The 25,137-nt window shown below is 38.4% G+C and overlaps 2 protein-coding genes across 2 annotated transcripts in view; one reads left to right on the top strand and one right to left on the bottom strand.

Annotated features, from left to right (window-relative positions):
- LOC120531421 (unconventional myosin-XIX) overlaps positions 1-7,712 on the top strand; it is a 76,450-nt gene extending 68,738 nt beyond the window's left edge. Inside the window, exons 22-24 of the mRNA XM_039756826.1 lie at positions 190-275; positions 565-906; positions 6,693-7,712. Coding sequence (XP_039612760.1) covers positions 190-275; positions 565-906; positions 6,693-6,803 — 539 coding nt within the window. The 3' untranslated portion in view covers positions 6,804-7,712. The remainder of the gene's footprint in view (positions 1-189; positions 276-564; positions 907-6,692) is intronic.
- An 824-nt stretch (positions 7,713-8,536) lies between these two features.
- Positions 8,537-24,936, bottom strand: znhit3 (zinc finger, HIT-type containing 3). The gene is made up of 5 exons (XM_039756830.1): positions 24,641-24,936; positions 19,585-19,616; positions 16,937-17,029; positions 14,224-14,298; positions 8,537-11,808 (listed from the first exon to the last, which is right to left on the bottom strand). Exons 1-5 carry the CDS (start codon positions 24,706-24,708, stop codon positions 11,600-11,602), a joined length of 477 nt encoding a protein of 158 aa, XP_039612764.1. The 5' UTR covers positions 24,709-24,936; the 3' UTR covers positions 8,537-11,599.
- Positions 24,937-25,137: the final 201 nt, after the last annotated feature.

Here is a 25,137-nt window from a genome sequence, read left to right as displayed (position 1 = left end):
TCATACTCCAGTAGTATAAAATCAAATGTTACTGAATAATACTTCAAAAATGTCACTTAATATTCATGTAACAGTTTAATATTTAGCTTATTGTTTTTCCTTATTTCCATAAGAATTTTTTTAGTGTATAAACAGTTTGCGTCTCCGAGTTAAAATATGCTAACAGAAGTCTCCATTCATTGCCTTTAGCTATCAGGTCATGGTTGAGGAGGAGAAGGAAACTAAAACAAGACCAGGCTGCTAGAGCAATCCAGAGAGCTTGGAGAAGGTGGAGGGTAAGCTTTTGAAATATGGGATTGCTTTTTGAAATACCAGAATTTCTTTCAATACATCTCATAAAACTTCAAAAAAGTTTAAAGAAAATTTTACTTGAGTCTTTGGAAACCAGTATGTTTTTAAAAGGTCAGCTAAAAAAATCAGCTTTTATGTGATAAAACATGAGCTTTTTACATTTATAAAATCTTTAGGAACGCTTTCTGACAAATAAACAGAAAATTGATTTTGTACACTTATTTATACTAAAAAAAATGATGGTTGATCTGAATATTTTTTTTTTTGACGTAGACTGCAATGGATGCCTTGGCTGCAGCAGAGCTAGATGACACAGTGGTAGAGGAAAGCCGCTGTGAATCTCTCCATGGTTCATCTGCTCAAGGAGTCACTGAAAACTTCATGGAACCTCTAGAGGGTGCTACTTTGTCTCATAAAGCAGCCGATTTCTGGTCTTGGCCATTCAGACTCATCCTTCCCTCTGCTCCCACCTTGAGTGTGACTATTAAAGCCAGTGGATTACAGAGATTGGGTTCAGTTTTTACTGCTTTGCAGTTAAAGTTCGGGATCAGCAACTACAAAGTGGAAACAAATCAATTTGATGAAGGAGTTGCATCAATCCGAGCCCGGCCACAGGTGGGAAATTCAATAGGGGGTTGGAAAAGGTTTGCATTTGTTCTTATAGTGTGATGGAATTTGACTGAGAATATCTTTAAATAATTTCATACCGACAATTACTGACAACCCTTGATTTAATTGATTCAGACGTGTCCAATAAATCTGAATTGTGTATTCTAAGTACCATCAAACCTTGATTATCTGTCAGGGGTTGGGACTGAGGCTGTGACTGATAAGAGAAAAGATGGATAACAGAACAGCTAGTTTAAAAATGATATACAGTAGATTAGTTTAGCAAAGTCATATTTATTTACAAATCAAAACTATATTCATAAAATATAATATAGTATTAATAAAATGAACTATTTCATATAATATGTATTGGAGTTTTCTACGTTTTACTTGGAGTCTTCATTCCGTAACAAATGGTGCCTAGTCTTATACTCCAATATCTGAGTTTCTGAGCACACCTCCAAAACGATAAACTGATTGGTAGGGAAAGCTTTCTTTTATCTCCTGCCACTCACTTTCTGTCCTGCCTATTGTCTCCTGGCTCTCTGCTCCAACCTTACTTCTGCCACACCTGTCGCTCATCTCCTTAGAAGTGTGTCCGCCCATTACAGAATAGCAGCCCTTCACTCGGTCCCATCACTTACACAACATTCTGCCCCCTCACAATCACAATATATTAACAATATCATAATATAACAGAAGAACATTAATATTAATATAGAATAACATTACCATCATTGGTTTCCATGTTTGACACATTTTTCAGTTTTGTCGGCATCACGCTTTATATAATTCACTGGTCGTCTTCTTCCTTTGTAAATTGAAGCAATACTTGAAGCACTTTCACCGTTTTGTAAACATTTAATAATTTCAATTTTTTGTAACCATTCCAACACTGCATGTGCTCTACAGGCCCTAACAATGTATAGTAGATTAACTATAACAAAAGAGAAAAGCTATGAAACACTATTAAAACTGCGGTACGTAACCAACACTGTGATTTAAAAATGTGGCCTGACACGTTTTGTTGGGGAAGAGCATTTCACGCTAGCACAAGGGAGAGGTGTTCCAATGTGTAGATTTTGCAGTGTACCATACGGCAGTAATAGTACAGTAATCGGAAAATCGGTTTTACTGTATCTAAAGCAGCTTTTATGCTGTTTTAAGAGTGCCCACCTGAAAATTTTGCAACAAAGCAAATGTGACTTGAAGTTTTAATGTCATTTGGCTTTACACCTCTTTCCAAGCAACACAGTCTGTTCTGATCAATATATAGTTGATTTTATTAAAAAAAAAACTTTGAATAACAAAGTCTGACAAATAATAATACTAGAATATTGTAGGAACCTTTTAAATTGATTTTAACAAAACACCATACTTCATGATGAGACAGCCCAACAAACCTGCCAGTTAAATGTCATCATGTGGTTGTCTCACTTTCTACCACAGTACTTGGTAACGTATTTCATGCGTCTTTCATTCTGTCTACGTGAAGAAAAACTTCCTAATAATGTTTGTACAATATATACCCTTAGTGAATTTTCATCTTTGTCCCCATGTTCTTGTTAAAGTATTTGTTTCAAGGCAATAACTTGGATCCACTTTACGAATTCATTTCATAATTTTAAACACTTAACATGTCACCTTTTATTCTCTGTTGGCTTAAACTGAAAAGGTTCTGATCCTTCAATGTCCCTTCATAGCTCATGCCTCTCAGTCCAGAATCAGCCTAGTTGCTCTTCTCTGGACATTTTCTAGCACTTCTACGTTTTTTTCATAGTCCACAGACCGAAACTGTACACAGTACTCCAGATGAGGCCTTACCAGTGCATTCTAATGATGAAGCAGGACATTCTTTGACTTGTACTCTACACATCGTGCTATATAATCTAAAATTCTGTTTTGCTTTGGTATGACATCCATCCACCTTCCTGATGTAGATGGTGACAAGTCTATGACTCTTATCATTCCCAGCACCTTCTAATAAAGGATACTTTACAGTTTTAGGCCTGCCACTGTTTATTCAGATCAAACATTGCTACTTCCTATGTGTAACACCTTACATTTACATACATTAAACTTCATCTCCCCAAACCTGCATGCTGTCCAAGTCCTGCTGTAATAATTTGACTGATTCTAGATTAGCTACCATTGACTTAACTCTTTGAGGGCTGAATATTTTTTTCCAAAAAACTCAGTTTTCTGAAAAGCACACAGATCAATATAAAACGTCTGTTGCTACGTGCTGTGTCTGCTGTTGGTGCAAGTTCGGCATCAATGGAGGCAGTGGCTGTAGTAGTAGTCTCTTGGCAGATGTTGATGCCATTCTAGAGGCGGTTTGCTCTTTGCTACTCATGCAGGGAATCGAATTCAAATTAAACAAAGCTACTTAACTTTCCTTCTAGCAAAGAGAGTCAAACTTAAATGTAAGGGCGAGTTTTGTCGCAGCTAACAGCTGATTACCGTGCTCTACCCCTGAATTTTGATAAAAGTCAACATCAGCCCTGAAAGACTTAAAAACAAATGTTTTTTTAATTTGTCTCAAAGTAACTCTAGAGCAAGCAAGAAGTTAAATAAGAAACGGACATTAAAGTAAAAAATAGATTGGAGTGAAAACCAGCAGCCACTGTGAAGATAAACACCCATATTATTCAAAGTCAACTGTAATGTTGGTGCTCTCAGATCTTGAAACTTTCAGGTTTTCATTACCTGGCCGTACTGTCATGCATGATGCTGTAAATATAGAAATTGATAGGTAATGTACCATAGACCGAGTTTAAAGGCCCAAACACCAGATGTTACACATAGATACAAATGTCTCTTTGTTGAAGTAAATAAAAAACATGTAAAATGCTATAACTTTCCATGAAGCCATCCATGTTCCAAACCCAGTTAACCAAAGCAGGGCCAGATGGAAGCTGGGGCCAAACCCAGCAAGCATCAGGCACAAGGGTTGCGGTCAATAGATATATACATATAAGGGGCCAGTTTTGCATTGCCAGTCCACCTAACCTGCATGTTTTTCAAAACAGTTAACCCAATCTGAACATCTGAATAGCGCACCATGTACCCAGGGGGTTGAAAAAGTATTCGACACCCTTGACAAAGTTTAAATTTCCTGTAATATTTTTCTTTGAGATGCATCTTTAGTTTCATACTGTTACATATAAATAAGGGCCTCTTGGACAATACATTTTCATTAAAGAATCCTGACAATCAAATTATGCTGCAATGATAAAGAACACATCAGTGAAACCGAGACTGTACGATTGTTAACAATGCAATAAGGGTAATGACGACGTGTGGAAACAATCAAGCAATGAATCCTCTAGCTTGTTGACAGGTCTAGAGGTGATTATTCAGGCCAGTTCTTGGGCACACACAACTGAAAAATCTGTACAAGTGACTTATTTGGTGAAACCTCAAAACCTGACAAAAATGAAGACAAGGGAATTTTCTAATGACTTGAGAACCACTATGATTAAGAAGTTTAATGATGGCAATGGTGCCAAGAAGGTTGCCAAGCTCCTTAGCCTCAGTGTGTGCACTGTGAAGGCCATCATAGCGAAGTGGAAGACAACTGGAAGCATAGTGAACCAGCCTAGGTCAGGCCGCCCTGTTAAAATAACAAAGAAAATGTCAAGAAGACTAGTCGGAGAAGTAAGAGCAAATCCTAAGGTGACTCTCAGTAACTGCAGCTGGAGTGGATGTGTACAAGACTACAATATCGTAGGTTTTGCATAGAGAGGAGCTATATGACAGACTTGCCAGAAAAAGCCACTACTAAAAAAAATGTTATCTGAAAACTCAATTAGAATTCGCCAACAGACATCTTGACAAGAGTCCTGCATTCTGGAGTCCTGTACTTTGGTCTGATAAGACCAAAATTGAACTTTTTGGCCTCAACACAAAGGCGCTTGTCTGTCGGATGGAAGGGACTGCCAATGATCCGGCAAACACCATACCTAACATCAAGCATGGTGGGGGGAGCATCATGCTTTGGATCCCTTGTCCATATTGAAGGAAGAATGGACTGTAAAATGTATGTCCAGAATTTGGAAGAAAACCTTCAAATGTCAGCCATGAAATTGGGACTTGGATGACGCTACCAATTTCAGCAAGCCAATGACCTGAAACACTGTGCAAAAGTAACCAAAGCATGGTTTAACAAAAAGAAGATCCAGGTTTTGCAGTGGCCTAGCCAGAGTCTGGATCTGAATCCGATTGAAAATTTGTGGCGTGATCTCAAAATCGCAGCTCACAAACTAAAGCGTTCAAACTTTGCCCAGTTGGAGCAGTTCTCCAAGGAAGAATAGGGAAAAATTGCCTGCATCCAGATGTGCAACGCTTGTAGATGGCTATCTAAAGTGCTTGTAAGCAGTTATTGCCGCAAAGGGTGCTGCTACCAAGTATTGACTGTGAATCATATGAAGGGGTCAATTACTTTTTCAACAACATTTTTCACAACATGACTGTCAATTTGCATTTGTTTAGTTTACCAAGCTCTAAATGTTTCAAAATATATACACAGAGAAATAAAATACTCTGCACTTTTTGATTTTATGGGTTGTAATGATGTAAGATGGAAGTACAGTGGCTTTCCAGATAGGGTCGAATACTTTAACCACCTACTTTCTGTAACTTCCACAAGTACAATAAGCAGACAAACAAAACAAAATATCTTCTATCATTTCAATATCGTTAATGGAACTTAGCTTTAAGAATGTTAATGTAAGAGAGATTTAGAGATTGCAACTGTGCATTATGGACAATGATACGGCGCTCCGTAGGTGTCAACCAAAAAAAAAAGAAAAACCCATTCGACCGTTTTTTTTTTCCCCCCTCTTATTTCACTATTATTGAGCCCCATTTTGTATTAATTTGTTTGAACAGATTATTATTAATTATTTTTGCCCCTTGCACTCCAGTGCTTTTTACAAAGCCCCGTATGATTTTTCCTGGCATACAGTTCAGTGAACTGTAAGTGTGTGAATCGCAATTTAAACGGTTCTTTTCAGGAGTCCTGAAATAAGGTTCAAACGCAGGAGAAGTTACGAGAATGGATTTATGGAATCTTCTCCGAGAACATGATATTCCAGAGTCAGTGGTGGAAACATTATTAGAAAAAAAAAAGGTTAGTTTAAAATCTAGTCAGATAATGGCACTGATCAGCATAGAATAGACTGAAACTATTGGCTGGCTATACTCTTAATGGTTCCGCTTCACTAAACTGCATACCAAGAAAAATAAATAGCTTCTGAAATAAGAAAAAAAAAATAAAAATAATCAGTTTGAATGAGTTTGTTTTTTTTTTTTTGCCTGACACCTATGGGACTCCAGAGACGCACGATTTGATGTCAGTATGTATTAGTACAGTTGTGACTCTAAAAACTGCAATTATTTTTTACAGTTTATCTGGCCCCCTAAATGTTAAAGCCCACCAATGCGCTGAAGATTGTAAATCTGACTTTGCGAAAAGATTTGCTGCAGCTACAACGCTGGAAGTGGCGATTTTAGTAAAATGTCTAGGTTTAAAGAACAGAGCTGAGTTTGAAAACAAAAATGATAATAGTAACATATAAAAGGCACTGAAACAGCATCTGAAATGCTTTCAATGACTTGCAGGGTTCTACTGCTAAATCAAAGAAAAGGTCTTTTCTCCTGTTTGGTTTTAAATTGTAGTCTTGAGCTACTGCTGCTTGGAATATTTAGTAAGCAACACGCTTCGGAGTCTGATGCTTATGTGTTGTTCGTTCCTTTTTTAATGTTGGACCTCTTGATTGTTTCCCCAGGTGGCCATTAAGTTTCATCTCGGGCAGTCTCCTCTTCTCCACGCACACACGTCACCGGAGAGGAGCGACCATGGCCTTGTTGGCCTTAATCAGATCTTGCTTGATAAGTGATGACCTTATCACGTCCATCCGTCTGTGTTTCTGCAGAGCTGCACTAAAATCCAGATGTTACAGCAGCTAAGTTTTAACACTACTTGTGTTTTTAAGACAAAGTTGGGATTCTTTTATACTTATATATATATATATTTATACTTTTTAAATAGTTTAACAATACACTTTGTCAGGATTTATATTTCACCACTTGTTGAATTGGTAATGAAATTTAATGTATCACCTTATGAGGTAAATTTTATGATTTTTTTTTTTGTAAAACCTGTTGTTTTGAATCAGAATATTTACAATTTTATGTTTTAATAATGTTTTCATGGTGATTTAATGTTGAAGCTTTAATTACAGCTCAATGCTTAAAAGCATTAATGAAAGATTTCTATAAGGTGCACTAAGGGGCTAAGAATAAGGCAGGAATACAAAGCTGCTATTTATTTATAAGGGCTACAAGACTTAGGATGCTGTAACGGTTTTATAGAATTAGCTGTTATTGCCACTCCTTTTAAAAGTTTCAAAAGCACAGCAAGAGAATGTTCTTGAGTGGAATTTATTTTTTAAGCCTACTGCCACTATTTAAGTAGATTTTGTAATTTCACATTATTAACACTACCAAGCACCAGATGCAAAGATAGATGATGCTGTTTTATGGGATTGATGGATGGTGGCTGTCACAGCAGAGGCACGATATGCATTGTAAAACAAATGTCTGACACTATTCCTTAATGCACTTTAAACACGAATATATATTTGTGTCCTCTGTATAATCTGAAATTTTCACAAAAAATATTGTAATATTTATCTTGATGTGTACCAAAGCTAAAAATAAAAACACATTGAAAAGTCTACTGCTGACTTTCTGTAAGCAACGTATAATAAAAAAGCTTATTGTTGACAGTTAGCTGGGCCAATTTAGAGTCACTATTTGTGCTAACATAGACTTCTGGGAGATGTTAGGAGTGGATGAAGTGACTTTAAAAATGAATGGATCAATGATTAACTGAAAAGGATGATAATCATTGATCCCAGGACTTAATCCAGGTCAGCAGACTTCAGTCAAAAATACATGGCCCAGCAGCAACCCAGGATTCAGGTTTGATAACTGGGAAACCGCACGTGCCCACAGCCTTGGTTTTACCCGTTTCCCAGTTCATGGATACACAACTATTGAGGATGGACTGGGACACGAAATGTATGCAGACTGCTTAGTACAGTTAATCCCCATCCAATCATCTGCAAAACTGTTTTGCAGATCAAAAAAGAATCCATAAAACTGAATATCCTTGTGGGAGTTAAACAAGTCCAAAAGAACATGTTAAAATTGGGGTGTATGTCTCTAATCTCTAGAACATTTCTCTTTCCGGTCTCCTCTACTTATTCCCTGGGACCACTCAGCAGATGGAGATGTGGGCAAGCGTGGTCAGCCACCTCCGCTGGTAATATACCCCTGAACCTAAAGCCAGGCTCCGTCATCCCATCACCATCCGCGAGACGACCCTCAAAGCCACTGGCTGCTCCTTCAATTGCTAAATAGGAGCAACCCATCTCTGGACCACCCTACCCCTCACTCCCTGTGGGGCCAGCTGGCTGCTGTGCTGGCTCAATCGCCTGCCACATTGTTATTAAAAATTTAAAAACAAGCTTAAAACAGAACACACTGCCATGGACCCCTTCCATGCTTTGCCACAGAACACATTTCCATGGACCCCTGCCATGCGAAAAAGTAACTACACCCTATGAATGTTTTTTTTTTTTTCCCTTTTAATGCATGTTAACATACAGTACATATTAAGATTTGATCTTTGTTTCAACAGTATCTATTCATAAAGGTAACATCTCACATTTATATTTTGTAGTCAAATGTATAATTTACATGCACAGAAATACAAATTTTACACGTGGAAAAATCAAGCTAACCCCTACCTCAAAACAATGACAGCCTTAGAAAAGGACATTACAGGAACGTGTCTGAAAAAGGGAGCACCTGGAACTGTCAAGAATTAAACAGAGGGTGAGGCCGGGTAAATAAGGATACACACAGTCAGTGGGAGGTAGTCATCAGTGCTTTTAGCCACAGATAAAAAAATGTGTCCATAATGCAGTGCTCTTCAACCATAACATGAGTGAAAGGCTACAAGTTAAAATCCAATAAAAAACCTCCCACACCAAAATAAAACCACATGGGTCCTTTCTCATGTCCTTCCCAAGCCCTGCGTGACTTTCACTCCTGGTTTCCCCAGTTCACCCAAAAGGTTGCTCAGCTGACAGACACCAGTAGCTGCAGTTCCCATTTTGGACTCCCTTGGTGTCTGCTGGTCCACTCGGAGCCAGCTGCCCATCACTGCCCTCTCGTAGCATCTTCAGGATCCCTAGGAAGGACAACTGCATTCATCAGTGGGGGACGATGTACCTCTGAGACACTGTTTGCTCACTGCTCTGTGGGAATACCTGCTCCTCTGCCTCGTCCTTTTGTCACACTGTGTTAGACAAGTGATACTGAACCTAATCAGTTTTTTTCTTGACCTTCCCCCTACCTAGACTCCTTTCATATAGAGATAGGAATTCAGGCTTGCTGATGACAGACCCCAGAACGCTAATCAGGCAATCGACTGAACTGTATGTATCTGCAGGATCAGCTGATCGCCCCAGTTTACTCCCTGGAGATACTCCACCACACTACCAAACAACTACACCCCTCCAAAGGCTGAGCACCCTATTTATTTAAAATCACTCTTTGCCATGGCCTCCACAGTTGATCAATGGCTAGCAATGCAGCTTAACCAATCCAGCACCATGGGTTCAATTCTTGTGTCGACTTATTTACTGTAGGTCACCACCATGTTTTCCTGACTTATCCCACCTACAGTATTTTATAACCCGCTTATCCATATCAAGGGAGCGTTTGCCCTACAGCACTAACCAGTTCTGGACCATGGTGACATTACCCATTGTCATCAGTTTGAATTTAAATATTTTGCATTATAGTATTAAGCAGGCCTGATGGAATTTCCCCCTTTATTTTAATAAGAGAACACTTTCTACCAAGAAAATATTTTAAAAATGAATATCCCCAAATTGATAAAATTGTTTTGACAGATAAACATGTTTCATCTCCTTTGATTTCTAGGTCTCCATTTAGTAAATTGATACTGCAAATTCAACAGTCCACAATTCTACAACATACTGCAAAATCAAGAAAGCCAACAATCCAAAACAAATAACTCTGACCTAGGGTCTTCATGAACCCACTATGAAATAAATGTCAACCTGGCAGGAGCAATTATAAACATTCAACTGCTGCCATTGGAAATCCAGACCTTTCTAAAACAGAGTTGTGTTGTTTCCTAATGACAGGTAAGCCTTGGACCAAGAGACTCTTTAGTTTAAACGAAGATTAAAAGTGAAGTATTTGAAGTTGACATTCATTTTTATTGGACTCTGTTCTGAACCATGAAACTGTCAAACATCTCCACCTACTGTGGTCTTTCACTGTTGTCATGACTGGACTGAAGTGCTAATTTGGAAAGGAATGCAATGTTAACTTCAGATTTCCTAAAGGCACTGCTTTGGATTTGTCAGAATGAACTTAGTAACCCAAGAGGCTACTGAAGAGTTTGACTAACAGAGAGGTGATATTTTAAAATGAGGATTGTCCAAGAGGACGTCATCCATATAGAAAGCAACTTCATATCGCACTATCCATTCTTAACCACAAAGGCTGATGGACTTAATGGGACCCTTGAAAACTTCCTTTCTGCAAATAAAAAGGTATGGAGGCACTGTCTCTGGCAGGAAACAAACTCTTAAGGAGGGCAGTATACAACCATTTTTTGCAATACAAAAGGTCTGTGTGGGGGTTTGTTCTTTATACAACTCCACACCCCTGGTCCAATCTCAACCATATTTTGGACACATATCCCATTTTGTCAGGAAGAGAAACTAGGCTACTTTGGAACCCAAAAATTTGAGTTGGGGGTGAACAGTGGGGGACTGCCTTATATTACAGTTTAGGACATTGTCTTTTCAAGGATTTTGAGCACTCAAATAAATTAAATCTCTAGACGGGTACACTTTAAGAAACACCTTTTATAGAATGTTCTGCTTTAAAATTCCTTACCTGGACACTGCTGAGTGCTATCTCCATCACCTAACCATAACGTAGAGCGCAAAGATTTTCAATCAGTATTCAATACATCACCTTGCTTTGCACTCATTTATAAAACTTTATAAAATACTCTCCAATTTACAATCAACATGTCTATTCGTAATTATTATAGGTTTAAGTATTTTGTAATTCTGCCAGGAGAAATTATATGAAAATTTCTTGCAAAAAAAAGGGGGGTGAAGCCCCCAGTTGAAAGCTAATTCGCATCAAAATAATATCTTAAAGATGCAGAAAGTGTTACCACAGCCTGATATTTTGGGACCACACACACTGACCTAGACCTTCCTTCAAATGTCTGAACACTCCTACAGTCTCTGGAGGCGACTGGCTTTGAGGTGGCACTGTAAGCAGATTACCAGCACTGGCCATGGTCCACAATCCTGTGAATTCCAAACCTAATTCCTATCTCTAGAGTTTCTCATTTAAACATTTTTTAATAGCTGTGGCAGCTTCACAGAAAATTATTCAGAAATATTTTGCTTTTTTTATATAAAAGAAAATATAGTTGCCATTTGGATGCATACATTGTCCACAAAGCATCAACTTCACTTCAATTAGCTGTGTGCTGCTGTAGGCTTAGAAGGCTCAACACCTCGTCTATTAGCATACAGACATGACCAAATTCAGCTCCAATTGTCTACAATTGTGTTTTTAAATCACCAGGAACAGCATTTTCTTTTTCTGCTGGTTCCACAATTTTCAGACAGCAATCTGCAAATTCCACAAACAAAGGTTCCTGCATTACAGCTTTCATGACAACCTCCTTGTTCTTGGCTTCATCTACAGTTCTTAACAGTTGCCTGAGGTGAGGATTATGCAGCAAGTCTTTCAATTCTGTAGACTGACCTGCCAAAAGAAAAAGGGACCCGAACAGAAAATTAGAGGCACATTTAGGGTACATTTTCATCTTTTAGCTGACTTCTTTGAAGTTCTGGTGAGTTAACAGTTTACTGTAAATACAAAGGCATACAGTATATAGACGCACACAGCAAGAACTGGCGCCTGATGAACAACGTGTTCAGACCAGCATGTTGGAATTAGGGACCTATAGAACTAGCTATCAAAAGCATATGAGTTTCAGCAATAGCTGACTTAAAGCAGCAAAATACATTTTTGTTCTGAGGAGGAATACCAGTATCCACATGTCATGTACACAGCTTTCCCTATTCTTCAAAAAAAAAAAAATTTTAAAAAATTAAAAACAAACAAAAAAAAAACCAAAAAAAAACCACACAACTACACACTGAAACTTTCACATTTAACAGACAGCACTAGTGGATGTATTCCCCCCCCCCAATGTCCAAATGACACAAATGTATCACCACAGACATCCTTGACTGCAACAGTAAAGATGTTACAAAAATTCATGGAATATGTCCAATTGTGCTTTATTAAAACTTTTAGCAAGTTATAGATTTCCTCTGACAGCAGCTGAATTTTTATAATGTTGTGGCCGCCTGTACGATAACTAATGTTGTTCTTATGTTGCTGGTTTGTATAACTGCAGTGATCACCCACATACAGAAAATTTTATTGAGAGGCCACTCTGCAAATTTTTTAGCAGCCACTGCTAATAATTTTTATTTATAAATAATTGAAAATTCATAATCATTTCTCATGTTGCACTGAAAACTCCTCAAAATTCATGCTATGAAAACTGTGCCTGAAAGGGCGATTTTTTTTTTAATTTCATTCATCTGTTAGCGCTTTTTCATATCTGTAGTTTAAAGGTAACACTTGTGACTTAATTTGGTTATTTTAGAAGTCAATTTAATACTATACACTATTTTAACATATCTATTCTCTGCATATTGCCTTGTGCACTGTATGATTATATATCCATTGACTCAATAAGCAGAGTTCTTTGCTAATCCCCTGCACTGATAAAATGGTCAAGGTATTTATTCATTATTGTGCAGACCCTTAAACCAAGTGACTTGTTCAGCTAATATGAATATCATTTGTGCAACGAGGGAATGCTACAGTCTCTGTACACAAATTTCATACCTAATACCTCATATCGTAGTTATTAATAGGGTAGCCACATACATACATTTTCAGTAAGGACTGAATTTTTTTTTTTGTTTTTTAACCTTTATATTGACTTGTTGCAGGCATTTAAATTCCATCACAGCTTTGTGCTCACATTGCAATACAACAAAAACTTTGTTGTGGTACTCCGTTTCAGACAGGCTGTTCACAAACTACGACTATACAACATGTTATGTCACCTCATATTTACAGCGTACTGTGCCTTTTTTTTTTTTTTTTTAAATATAATCTCCCTGCAACTTTATTTCATTGTTTCATCTAAACAATGCTTCCATTACACCTATTGCAACATTTTGAGATGTACAATGTTGTACATGATGCAGGCTCGTAATTAGAGGAAAAAAAAAAACAAAAACATGCTGCATACAAAGAAGCAATGGCTCTCGAGTTTTCAGATGCACTTAACTCTGTTAGTTTGTGTGGGTCATCACAGGCTACCCTTTTAAAGTGAACTCACCACAGATAAAATCTGTCATGGCTATTGCAGCATTGGTACGACATTTCAGAAATTAAATTAAATTCACAGCCTTTGAGCGTAACAGTTTTATTTCTAATGTAATACTCATTGACACTGCCATCAGTTAGAAAGACTGCAGCTGCTAGGTATACATAGGGTTGCGTTGCTATGGAAAAAAGCCATAGTTTTGAAGATGTGCTTGGCATACCCGAGTGTACCCAAGCACACATGATCAGGCATATTTTCATGCAATATTCTAGCTAAACGAGTCTCTACAGTAGTATAAATTGGGTCAGTTATGGCTGTAAAATACAGGGTGGGCCATTTATATGGATACACCTTAATAAAATGGGAATGGTTGGTGATATTAACTTCCTGTTTGTGGCACATTAGTATAGTATAAGGATTCTGATCCAAGAAGATCATGAGCTACTGCGAGGCTGCTAACCCTGAGCAGCCGTGACTATGCGAAACATCCTGATTTGAAAATTTTGTAATTTATATTACAAAATTAGCCATTTCTCAAAAATCTTGCATTATGAGAAAAGTTTAGAAGTTATTACCATGATCAGCATCACAAAAGCTATCTGGCACACAACTTATGTAGGGGGGGAAAAAAAAAAAAAAACCTTGTTTACCAGTGTTTTGGGCACAAATGTCCTAATGATGCATTTGTGAAGAACAGAAATACAATCAAAGAGAGGAAAAAAAAAAAAAAGTAACAAAGACAGTCGAAGTCTTTAAATACATACCTAAAAGTTTCAGGTTCTGTAGTGGCACAACATCAGACTCGTCGTTCAGAAGATCTTCAACGGACCATGCAGTTTCTACAGGGCAATAAACAATCTAAATAAATGCTATTTTTACATACTTTAGTATTTTTAAACTTTGCTTACTTTGTTATACACAAATAGATTTTCATAACTTGTGCCCAATAATCAACAACCCAGACTCAAAATTTAAAAAGAACATTAACTTCCAATGAGCTAGTGAAGAACAGGCAGTAACTAGATTTGAAAGCAGGCTTGGGAAACTATGCAAGTAAAACTTAGACAAAATCAAATTTAAAAATTCAGTTAAACATTTGGCCCAAGGAAAAATTAGCTTATTGGTTTTGAATACGTCTTCATATCAGCTGTGGTGTTCTCTTTAGTAACTTCACAAGTGAAAACATTTTCTGCTAACTGGGAGCTTTTTAGAAACACTTCTTAAGCTAGAAACCCATATACGTTCACTTCTTAAACAGGAAAAAAAAAAAAAAAAGTCCACCTTGGTTTAAAAAAGTGGTAGCACTGCTTGGAGAGATAACATTAAAGGAAAACAAATGACAGCTGACTTGTTTAAGTCAGTCACATAATGAAAGGATTATTCTACCTTAAAGGCCACTTCGTAAATCGGGGGACTCAAAGTAGTCTTAGATTCATTATAAAGGACTAGCCAACCCGCGGCGTACCATATGCCTCATAATCAGGCCGGTTTTTTAATATTTTTAAGCACAGGGAGAAAATTGGTAATGTAATAAATCAGCAAGAAAAGCAACATTGTAACAATGCATGGAACGAACCAACATACAATCGTCCGTGCGGCGCTAAGGGTGGGATGGGAGGAGAGGAGGACGACGATGTCCATTCCGCTCCCTCCGTCATGCTAGTCTGCTGATTTCTTGTTCAGTATGCACTGCCTGCTCATGTGCCCACCTCCAACTCGTCACTCGAGTTGTTGTCTTTGCACAGTCCAGATGCACCGGTGACTCACGTAGACTTTTCATTGCTCTGTGCGGTTTTGGCTGCCTTTCTATATACAGTATAATCCACCAAGACACCCGACCACGGTAGCAGCGAGGTGGGAGGGGGTATGTACAAAGTGCAGGAGCATCTAAGACGACGCAAGTTTGTCGCGGAAGCGAATTGTTGTATGTAGTGTGTAAAACAGTTTGCTATGGTGCACGCGGTCGTGCGTCTTAACCGAAAACTCGGTTTTTAAAGACTGCATACTTCATGGTGTTTTAACCTCAGTTGTAAAGGAATGTTTTAAGGATCCCATGGGATACCCCTCGCAAACCGTTTTACACACTGCATATGGCGATTCACCTCCGCGAGAAACATGCCTCTATGAACAGTCAGCGTGGGTCAGAGGTGCATGTGGCCTCTACGACAGACGAATATAAATGACGTCATTTTTTCCTGTGTCGTCGCATCCGAGTTGGTGGGCATGGCTCTGCGAGTTGTCGTCGTATCCAATGGTCTTGGAGTTGGTGGGCGTGGCTCCTTCCTGCGTGCGCCATAGGTGTCTCACTTGTCGGCGGCTTAGTGAATCTGCTTTCCATGGGTGTCTTGCCTTAGTGAATTATATATATATATATATATATATATATATATATATATACACACACACACACAAACATTATTTAGTATAGTTCAGAAATTGTTCATCCTCGGATATAAAAATGATGGCAAGTAAAAGCAGGTTTTCCCATTTCACATACTTTTCTGGGGCATACAAAAAGCTTCTGTTAATTAACTCTTTTACACAATTCAAGAAAGTGGCATTCTAGTACCGGAATTTCAGCAGGTGCCAATAGGTGTAAATTTCTGTGTTTCAATCTTCGCCCAGGCATTGTCTGTAAGGAATTCCAAATGTCAACACAGGTTCCCCAAGCCACCCTAAAAACTGAATTTTGTCTGAATATTTAACCATAATATACAATTACTGGCAAAGGTTTTACTGAATTTGCACAGCACATAGTTGACATTTAGAGGCTAGCATTCTGTCAGGAATAATACATGGAATCCAACTTAATACTGATGCAATTTAGTGTTGCAGTGGGACTAAGGTTACTTATGCAGGCAGAAGAGGAATTTAAAAAAAAAAGTCCCATGTAGCCCCCAGAATGCATTCTGAATGCGACCATTTTTCCTAAATTATTCAAAATCAAAACGCACTGACCCTCTGGATTTATGGAAAATGCATACACCTGCAGAATGAACACGCGACCTTCCTAACTTTACATTTGTTAAGCATACAGTCTTTTGCTTACCAAGAAGTCAGGCGCAATGGAGTCCTTTTGAATTCATAACAAATTAAAGCAAAATGCACTTCAACATAGAAATAATGCAACTAAAAACAGCCCATTTTGTGAACACAGGTGTCCCTTTATAGCAATGAAGACAATTTATAAATGTGAGATAACATGTGATATCTGAAGAGCAGACATTTGGGAAATGTAACAATCTAGTGATGTAAAAGATATATTTAGCATGCATTTTCTGCACTGATCTGAACACTGCATCCTGAATCCCTGCAACTGCTAGTTTGACTTAAAAAAAAAAAAGAATCTATTACTAAATAACTGAGAAGTGTCTTAAATGAAAGCCTGACAATGCTTAATTCCTTTAAAGATCGTACCCTGTAAATGACAGTTACTTAGTCATTTCTGCAGTACTGTAAATATTCTTAATTATATACCTTTGTCTTTATTGGTCTTCAATTTTTGACATGGTGTTGCAATATCTGGACATTCAGAATGAGAAACTGAACTTTTCTTAGGCTTGCAGTCATCTAGGAAAAAAAATATGACTCAGTTATTTAAATTAGAATTAAATCCACTGCCTAATGGATTCAACACCTTGGCATTATTTGTGTGGAGTATACACATTCCCTTTGCATCTGCATTGCGCTTCCTCCAACATCCCTGAAGATATAGTGGTTAGGCTGAGTGGTGGTTCCTAACAGTGTGCAAGTGAGAGTACTGAGTAGGTGTTGTGTGTGTGTGTGCACGCTGTGATGGAATAGTGCCTGCTCCAGGACCAGTTTGTGCTTTGTGCCCAGTGCCACCAGGATACACTCCATATCTCTGGAACACTGGATTACACAGGTCTAAAGCTGTTAGATTATATTTACATTTTAACAGCTAATGATGCCTGTGTCATTTTAGCAAGCTAAAGAGCACTAACAAACAAGCCAATGAAACAGAATTGAAAAATCCATCGCAAAAATCTTGTTTAATTTTGTAGAAAACTTTGGAATCATGCGGGAGGTGCACAATATGGCCAAAAGTATGTAGACACTAATGTTTAATGAGTACTAAAATGTTGACTGGTATCAATGACAGCTTTTAGCCCTCAGTACCAGTGAAGAAACAGTACTGAAGCAAATAAACAAACCCACCCCACCTCACCTGCTGCACCTCAAATGCTCTACAGGCTACAGATTTAAGTCTAAAGCAGGAGAGGCAGTACGTAGTTTAGGGGGATTGTCTCACATGGAGTCTACAGCATGCCTCGCTGTCTTGCTCCTAGCTGGTCCTGACAAAATTCCATCCAGTGTCTGTACTCTTCCACCCCTATATATCTATCTCTCTCTCTCTCATATATATATATATATATATATATATATATATATATATATATATATATATATATATATATATATATATATAGAGATATATATATCTATATCTCTATATCTCTATATATAGAGATATATATATCTATATCTATATCTCTATATCTCTATATATAGTATATATAGATATCTCTCTCTCTCTCTCTCTCTATATTGCCCCAATCACCTCATCAACTCCCCACGGTCATGTAATCGCGCCCACAGAGATGGATATGGCGAACTGGATTTAAAAACGGACCATAATTTTTTTTTTTTTTTTAACGCCACAACTTGCATTTATCTATTTGTGGTATAGTGGGTCTATGGCGTTAAAAAAAAAAAAAAAAATTATGGTCCGTTTTTAAATCCAGTTCGCCATATCCATCTCTGTGGGCGCGATTACATGACCGTGGGGAGTTGATGAGGTGATTGGGGCAAGTTGCACCCGATCGTTCTCAATTGCTTTGTTGTCTTACTGCGGTGTGTGAATAAGGTGCTGCGCTCACAGAGACGTACTGTGTATTTATGGGCCAGCAGGATAGGGGGAAGAAAAAAAAATGAAAAGATAGAACACAAGGAGGTTAAAGAAGGGAAAAGGCAGTCATGGGAGATGATCCAGACACCAGGAAAGAGAAGGCAGCACAAGCTGGGGCTCCGTGTGGGAGAGCAGGCTTAGGCGATCTAGGGGTTGATTCCACCCACTGACTAAGCATGGAGAGTGGGGCGAGTGAAATGTACCACCTCCCAATGGATCCGAGGAGCGACTGAGCGAGCACGAAGGAAGGTGTGCCAACTTCGAATGGTCTGGCTGCGCAGTGTATCGGCAGCCAAAACAGGGGTTGGCAGAAAGCAGTTCGTGCTGCAAAGCAACGCCAGTGAAGGGTGAGCTGTGGAGACAGAAAGTGGTGTGCTGCGATCGGGCAAGGAGAGAGACTGCGTTTTAACGGATTTATTATGGATTTTATCCCCACGTTCCACTGGCTTTATGGATTTGCTATTTATTTGGGTGCTGTATATTTCTGAACACTGCACAACGGATACTTTTGTTAAAAACTGTCAAAGTAAAACCAAAAGCACTTGAGCACTTTCCACAATCCCCTGGCTTCAATGAGATTTCTCAGCTCATCTCGGTCATAACTATCGACAGTATTGGTTCAAAAGACTCCCATGTAGGAAGAGGGAGTCTGTAGGGGACCGGCGTCGTCACACTATTACACAGTAACCAGGTACATTACACATTATTGAAAAAAAGTAAAACAAGTACAACTTGGCTTGCAGTATTATTCAGTAGTATAGAAACAGTATTCACACGTTTGAACATAATGGTCCATATCCGACCTTTTAAAACCAAAGTATCTCCAGACAACAGACACTGCACCTTTTTGTCAAAAGTTCTTCTGTGTCATCATGTTCAACTTTGTCGTCTGCTACAGCTTCAGTTTCAGAATGTTCTCTGTCCATTTTCACCGCACAATACCTCCACTAACGCATGTACTCTGTTGCATGCGTATTTTGTGGTGCACCAGTGAAAAAGGTCCCCCCCTTAAACAGTTTCCCACTGTGCCACGTTCCTAATGTTGTTTAGGCTATTTAAACCAGTTTTCTGGTATAAGAAAAATCCATATCATACCAAAAATAAAAAACAGTTTTTGGTATGAACTGGTATACCACCCAGCACTACTAGAATGGACTCCTAACATTCTATATTACAAACAAAAATGTATTCCTACCTTTGTGACTCTTGTAGCAGTTCACAGAGCAACTGAAACAAAAACAAAAGATCTTTTAAACAACCTGTCTTTTGTTTAAGATACTGTACTATAGTTAATTGAAGAGTTTAAAATATTTAACCATTGGCTTCTAGAGTCAGACTTGACAAACACTTAAGAATATTACCTTCCATTATGGCAATCTCTTAAGGACCTGCAGTACACATTTTGATTATGTGGCGTTTCCATGGTCAGTCAGAACCGAAAGCATTATAAAATTTTAAGAATGCTTTCTTCTACCTTTCCCCTGTAGAATTCCAATTCAAAACACAAAAACTCCCACATTTGAGCAGAAATCTGAATTTTTTTAATCACTTTAAATAATTCAAACAACTTGCATCAGTAACAGCATAGAAACAGTTTTATCGTATGTGTTCCATGAAATTACAATACCCTGCAATGCATGAAAAGCTACTTTTACCAGTGGATTTGAGCATACTGTGGCTTTTGACATGACTGATTGACCACTGCAGCCTATTACATGGCCATGAGTATTATGTTGAACTTTCAAACACTGTCTTTAAACACTTTAACTTAGACTGGGGTGTGCAAACTACAGCCCAGACACAGATAATACATTTTATTTACATAGTGCCTTTCCCATGCTCACAGCGCTTCACAGAGTCTTAAAAAGAAACAGCAGGTACATGTAACATTGAATACAGACGTTTCCTGAATAGGACATTAAAAAACAGATAAAGGATATACAAAGGCATTAAACAGAATAAAAGACAAACCAAAGTAAAATACCAAATTCTTTTTTTTTTAATTTAATTAATTTTTATTGCAATCATTCCATACAAATCAATCAATTTTTACAAAAAGAATTGGTAAAATACTAAATTCAATACTAAAAGAATGCCTAGCAAATAATTTGTGATATAACACACACACACAAATTAATCTTGAGCATATGGACAGAGAGAAAAACTGAAAGAGGCGGCAGAATGTCAGGTTAAGTTAAAAGCCTTCCTGAACTAATGAGCTTTCCGTTTTTTTAAGAGAATGAATGGAATCAGATGATCTCATTCATTTTGGGAGGTCATTCAAGAATCTGGGTGCTATGCAGCTGAAGGCCCTGTCACCCCATAGAGTTCAGGTTAGTGTTGGGCACAACAAGACTGCCAGAATCAGAGGACCTTAGTGAGCGAACAGGAGCATAGTAATGGAGAAGATCACTGATGTAGTTCTGTGCAAGGCCATTTAAAGCTTTGAAGGTTATTAATAGAATTTTATATTCAATTCTGCAAGGGACAGGGAGCCAGTGGAAGCAAAGAAGAATGGGTGTGATGCGCTTGCTGTTGGTGGTCCGTGTTAGGAATCTTGCAGCAGATTTTTGAATCAGATGGAGCCGTGATACAAGATTAGTAGTGGCACCTGCCAGTAGAGAGTTACGGTAATCGATGCAGGATGTGATAAAAACTGCACAAGTTTCTCAGCATTACAGAAGGAGAGGAAATAAGCGGACACGGGATATGTTACAGAGGTGTTAGGAAGGTTTCTTAATGTGGTTTATGTGGGTGGAATAAGAAAGGGAGGAATCAAAAATTACACCAAGATTCCTTGCATTAGAGGAAGGTCTGATGAGATCATAATCAAGAGTGACTGAGAAGAAGCTTGTTTTCTTAAGTTGTGTTTTAGTGCCAATTTGCAGGAGTTCAGTTTTGTTGCAATTTAATTTTAAAGAGTTCTGCCCCATGGAGTTCTTGAATAAATAGCTAATATTCCAGCCTTCCTGAGGGGTTCTTAAAAAGATGATGCTATAGTAGGCTGGTGGAAACAATGTAAGCTGCCTTGAGGTGTCATGCAGAAAATACATTAACCAAGCTTGTATAGGGTGGTCCAGATCTAATTATGCAATTTTCAGTACGCTATAACTTAAGTTTATTACATAGAAAAATCACCCGACAAATCCCCGACCATCGAGAAGTGTGCAAATTGACGACATGAAGAGTCGTCTTTGCGCCGAACTGGAATCGTCCCCACATAAATCAAAGTCATCCAGATGATCTGCATAATTAGATCTGGACCACCCTGTACAATATGGATTGGGAAAGTCTGTAGCACTGCCATACAGAGGGGTAAGATTTGGCAGCCTACTTGCATTTGTCTTGTTTGTGTGTTTTTAGAAACGAGTTTGCTCATGATTTTATCAGGGATTGATCTGGCTGGCAGCAGCAACCCTGAAGCCAGAACTCTAGGTGCAACTCAGACTTTTGTGCACAAATCAGTATTAAAAGCCCAGTTCACAAATGTGAAAGGAGGAGTTTGGAATGGGCAATACTTTCCGGTAGTGGATCAACCAAATTCGTGTTTTTGATTAGGAGTAAAATGCACTTACATGCAACTACTCTTAAAAAAGTTAAATATTTGTCATTAACACGTGACAGATCACCTAGCTTCATAAAGACACCTATATTTTACATGGCCTATGGTACTAGTCATTATTGACATTCTAGCCCACCAACAAAAAAAAAAAAAAAAGGTTGCCCTCTCCTGGTAGAAACCTATCAAGCAGTTTTCAATAAATTCAGAAAACTAATGACAATAATTTTGATCATTTCTTCAATATGGTACATCTCAATGTTCAATGCTGGGACAACTTCGGATTTCTTGCCACATCTTCTGATGAGAACACATTTGGTAAAGCTAGCATTATCTTTCACTCCACATATGGAGGCTACTGTTACACATAAAAATAAAGCCAGATGATTTTTTATTGTGCATTTAACGCTTTCACAGAGCTAAAATACTGGATGAATGACACATACTGCCCCCAAAAATAAATAAATATATACTTCAAGGACTATTCAAAACATCATACAACATTGTTTATACTTTGGTTAAACTTAACAAGAAATTTCTGAAACTTATTCTGTATTTAATCTGAAATGTGCCTGGCATATTTTAAAGTGTGCACAGGATGGGATCCACAGCAACGTTCAGATTTGCACTCCTGTTTCAAGAGACTTAGGGTGAGATATAAATCGATTACAGTACTTTAGATCAGACAGCAAAAGACAGTCAGGGGAACTGCATCAACCATCTTCCCCTTGAAAGGGTTACACTCTAGTAGTGGCAGTTATGGCCACCATTTTCTTGAGCGCAGAGGGAGCCATTTTGACAGGCTTTATACTTGGTGGTCAAACTGTTAACACTGTCCTGTACATTCAGACACTTAGGAAGTAACTCAATTTCTCTTTCAACCAAACTAGACAAAACCACAAATACAAGTTTAAAAATACGGGAAACAATTTCAAAATTCAGATGGACCATTTTTCCCCTTCCACCCTCCGCCTCAAATATGCTGCCTACCCATGGGGAAAGTTTTGGAAATGATGTCAATGTTATGGATCAGACTGATACAAGAAAGTGTTACATATTATTGTTTGCTGCTTGCTCAGGGGCGCTGAAGTTACCAAACATCATAAAGAAAAAAATGAAGCATGGGTAAACAAATCATTCATACTGTGATTACGTAAAAATTCTAGAATGAACTGGTAGCAAAACTATAACAGCAGCCTTCTTGTTAATGGGTTGAAATGTTCCAAACTGTAACGAGATAATTTTGCCGAGTCAGCACATGATTATGTACTGTAATCATCTATGATAACCCTTCTATCCTCTGGTACCTACAGTGACATCACAACCCAAGATCTCATTTTCCCCTAGTGTTCATTAAATTTTACCTTAATTTTATCATTGAAAAAACTGTTTATTTCTTTTAGGCTGAATTGAATACAACAATGGTTTACTCACAGCCTGATCAAACATTTCAGCTCCAGTTTAATTTACTGCTGCATTGAAAAGCACATATAATCCAAAACCTCATGTGCCCATGGAGACATTCAGTAGGTGGTTGGGCTGACAATACTGTCTATTGCCTTTAATCTTATTATTCATGTTATAGTTCTTCTTTAGCTGGAACTATCAGAATCTGAAAGCTGTTATATAATTTCGAGTGGATATATAGAGAGCCAAAGTTGCTCTAAGGCACAACATAATTTTACAATTTTCAGTAAGCTATAATTTGCCAAATATCCAACACTGGTCCAAAACATGTTATATGCTAAAGACATCTAACACTAAAAAATAATTCCTGTAAATGTCATGCATCTAGCATTAGCAGCTAAAAAAAAAATATGACACACGGAGCACTGTCAATTTTTAGAAGCACTCGCTTTACAGTACACGCCTCCTTTTTAAACCCACCAAGTCTAGGAGAATAAAGAACAGTCAAGTCTAAGATATGTCTCGCTTGTATGGGGTACAAGAACATTATTTCCATAAAGTATGAAGCAAACCGGAGATGGTTAGTCAGGAGGCCGCTGTTCATTTCAATGCTGTAGCGACCAAACAGTCCGGACCCGAGAGTGACACCCCCGCCTCGAATATGAGCCATGCCCTTCGGGGTACACTGCGGCATATGGATCGCGTCTGATCCCGGATGAACAGAGGGAGACGGTGAGGTAGGCAGCCGTCTGTACGCGGACAATGCGGCTGGGTAAGTGTGGCGCGGCTAAAAACCTGAGCCGCATGGCGTAATCGAAGTCGAAGAAGTCAAACAGGCCAATGAGCCGGGTAAAAAGGTCTATTCCATGTGTCCGTCCGTCCGCCCTAGCCAGACCCCCACCCCCCCAAGCCATTACAATATTGTTTAACGTCTTCAACGTTAACTATGAACGACTGTATTAGTTCGACAAATAACGTTAACAGACATCAACGGCACATCCAACTGAACTCGATGAACAGCGGCTGCTTCGGACAAGTAACTAAACATCAACTTTTTCACTACTTGGCCTTTCTTACTCTAAAGATTGGGAAGAGAAAGCGAGTTGTCTGAAATTAACTTTTACCCGAAAACAGTTTAGGAAACACCGTATATCTTTTCCAAACAGCACAAATGCTTGTCACATGCACATCCAGTGATAGACCAAGTCAGGTTATCAACCGCTAAAGAATACGCTTCGGCGGCCAATGTTACACTCGAGCGCGGCCTTTTCTTGTTCTCACTTACTATCTGATGATGCAGCACGGACAGCGATACTTAGAAACCTCTTCCTGACAGACTTCGCAGGTCGCCATTACCGTGAGATAAGATGTTATTGCAAACAATCTGCTCTTAAATTCGCACGTGGAGTTGTGTATATGAAACGGAAAACTTCCAACACTTGAGCGCCACCTACTGTGCCGGAGGAGTTCCTAATAATTCATTAAAATTCCTGAAACGGTTTTCTCGTTTTATCCGTCCCGATTTCTAAACACTTAAGTATTTCTTTCTTTAGCTGTAAGATAAAAACCATCTTCCATGAGTTTTCCCAGTTTCAAAGAAGATGGGCCACTGATTTAGGAGCTATAAATGCTTTGGAATTCTCATCAGCCGTTTCCTAATTGCGGAATGAGTGTTGGTGAACACGAGAGACACCGGGCCGAGGACAATTGGTGCCTTAAGACCAATGTTGCTGGGATAGGCTTCGGCTCCCCGTGAGTCTATATTTGATTGAGCATTGAGGA

The sequence above is a fragment of the Polypterus senegalus genome, chromosome 6 (genome assembly GCF_016835505.1).
Source record: "Polypterus senegalus isolate Bchr_013 chromosome 6, ASM1683550v1, whole genome shotgun sequence".
Lineage (NCBI taxonomy): Eukaryota > Metazoa > Chordata > Cladistia > Polypteriformes > Polypteridae > Polypterus > Polypterus senegalus.
This window is presented reverse-complemented; position numbering and strand designations above follow the sequence as displayed.

What these genes read in the sequence shown, in the direction of transcription:
- znhit3 (XM_039756830.1), bottom strand. Translation starts at nt 24,708, where the DNA reads ATGGCGACCTGCGAAGTCTGTCAGGAAGAGGTTTCTAAGTATCGCTGT. An exon ending in CCGTGCTGCATCATCAGATA is followed by an intron (nt 19,617 to 24,640) that starts GTAAGTGAGAAC and finishes TTTTTGTTTCAG; the next exon opens with TTGCTCTGTGAACTGCTACA. An exon ending in GAAGACCAATAAAGACAAAG is followed by an intron (nt 14,299 to 16,936) that starts GTATATAATTAA and finishes ATTGCCCTGTAG; the next exon opens with AAACTGCATGGTCCGTTGAA.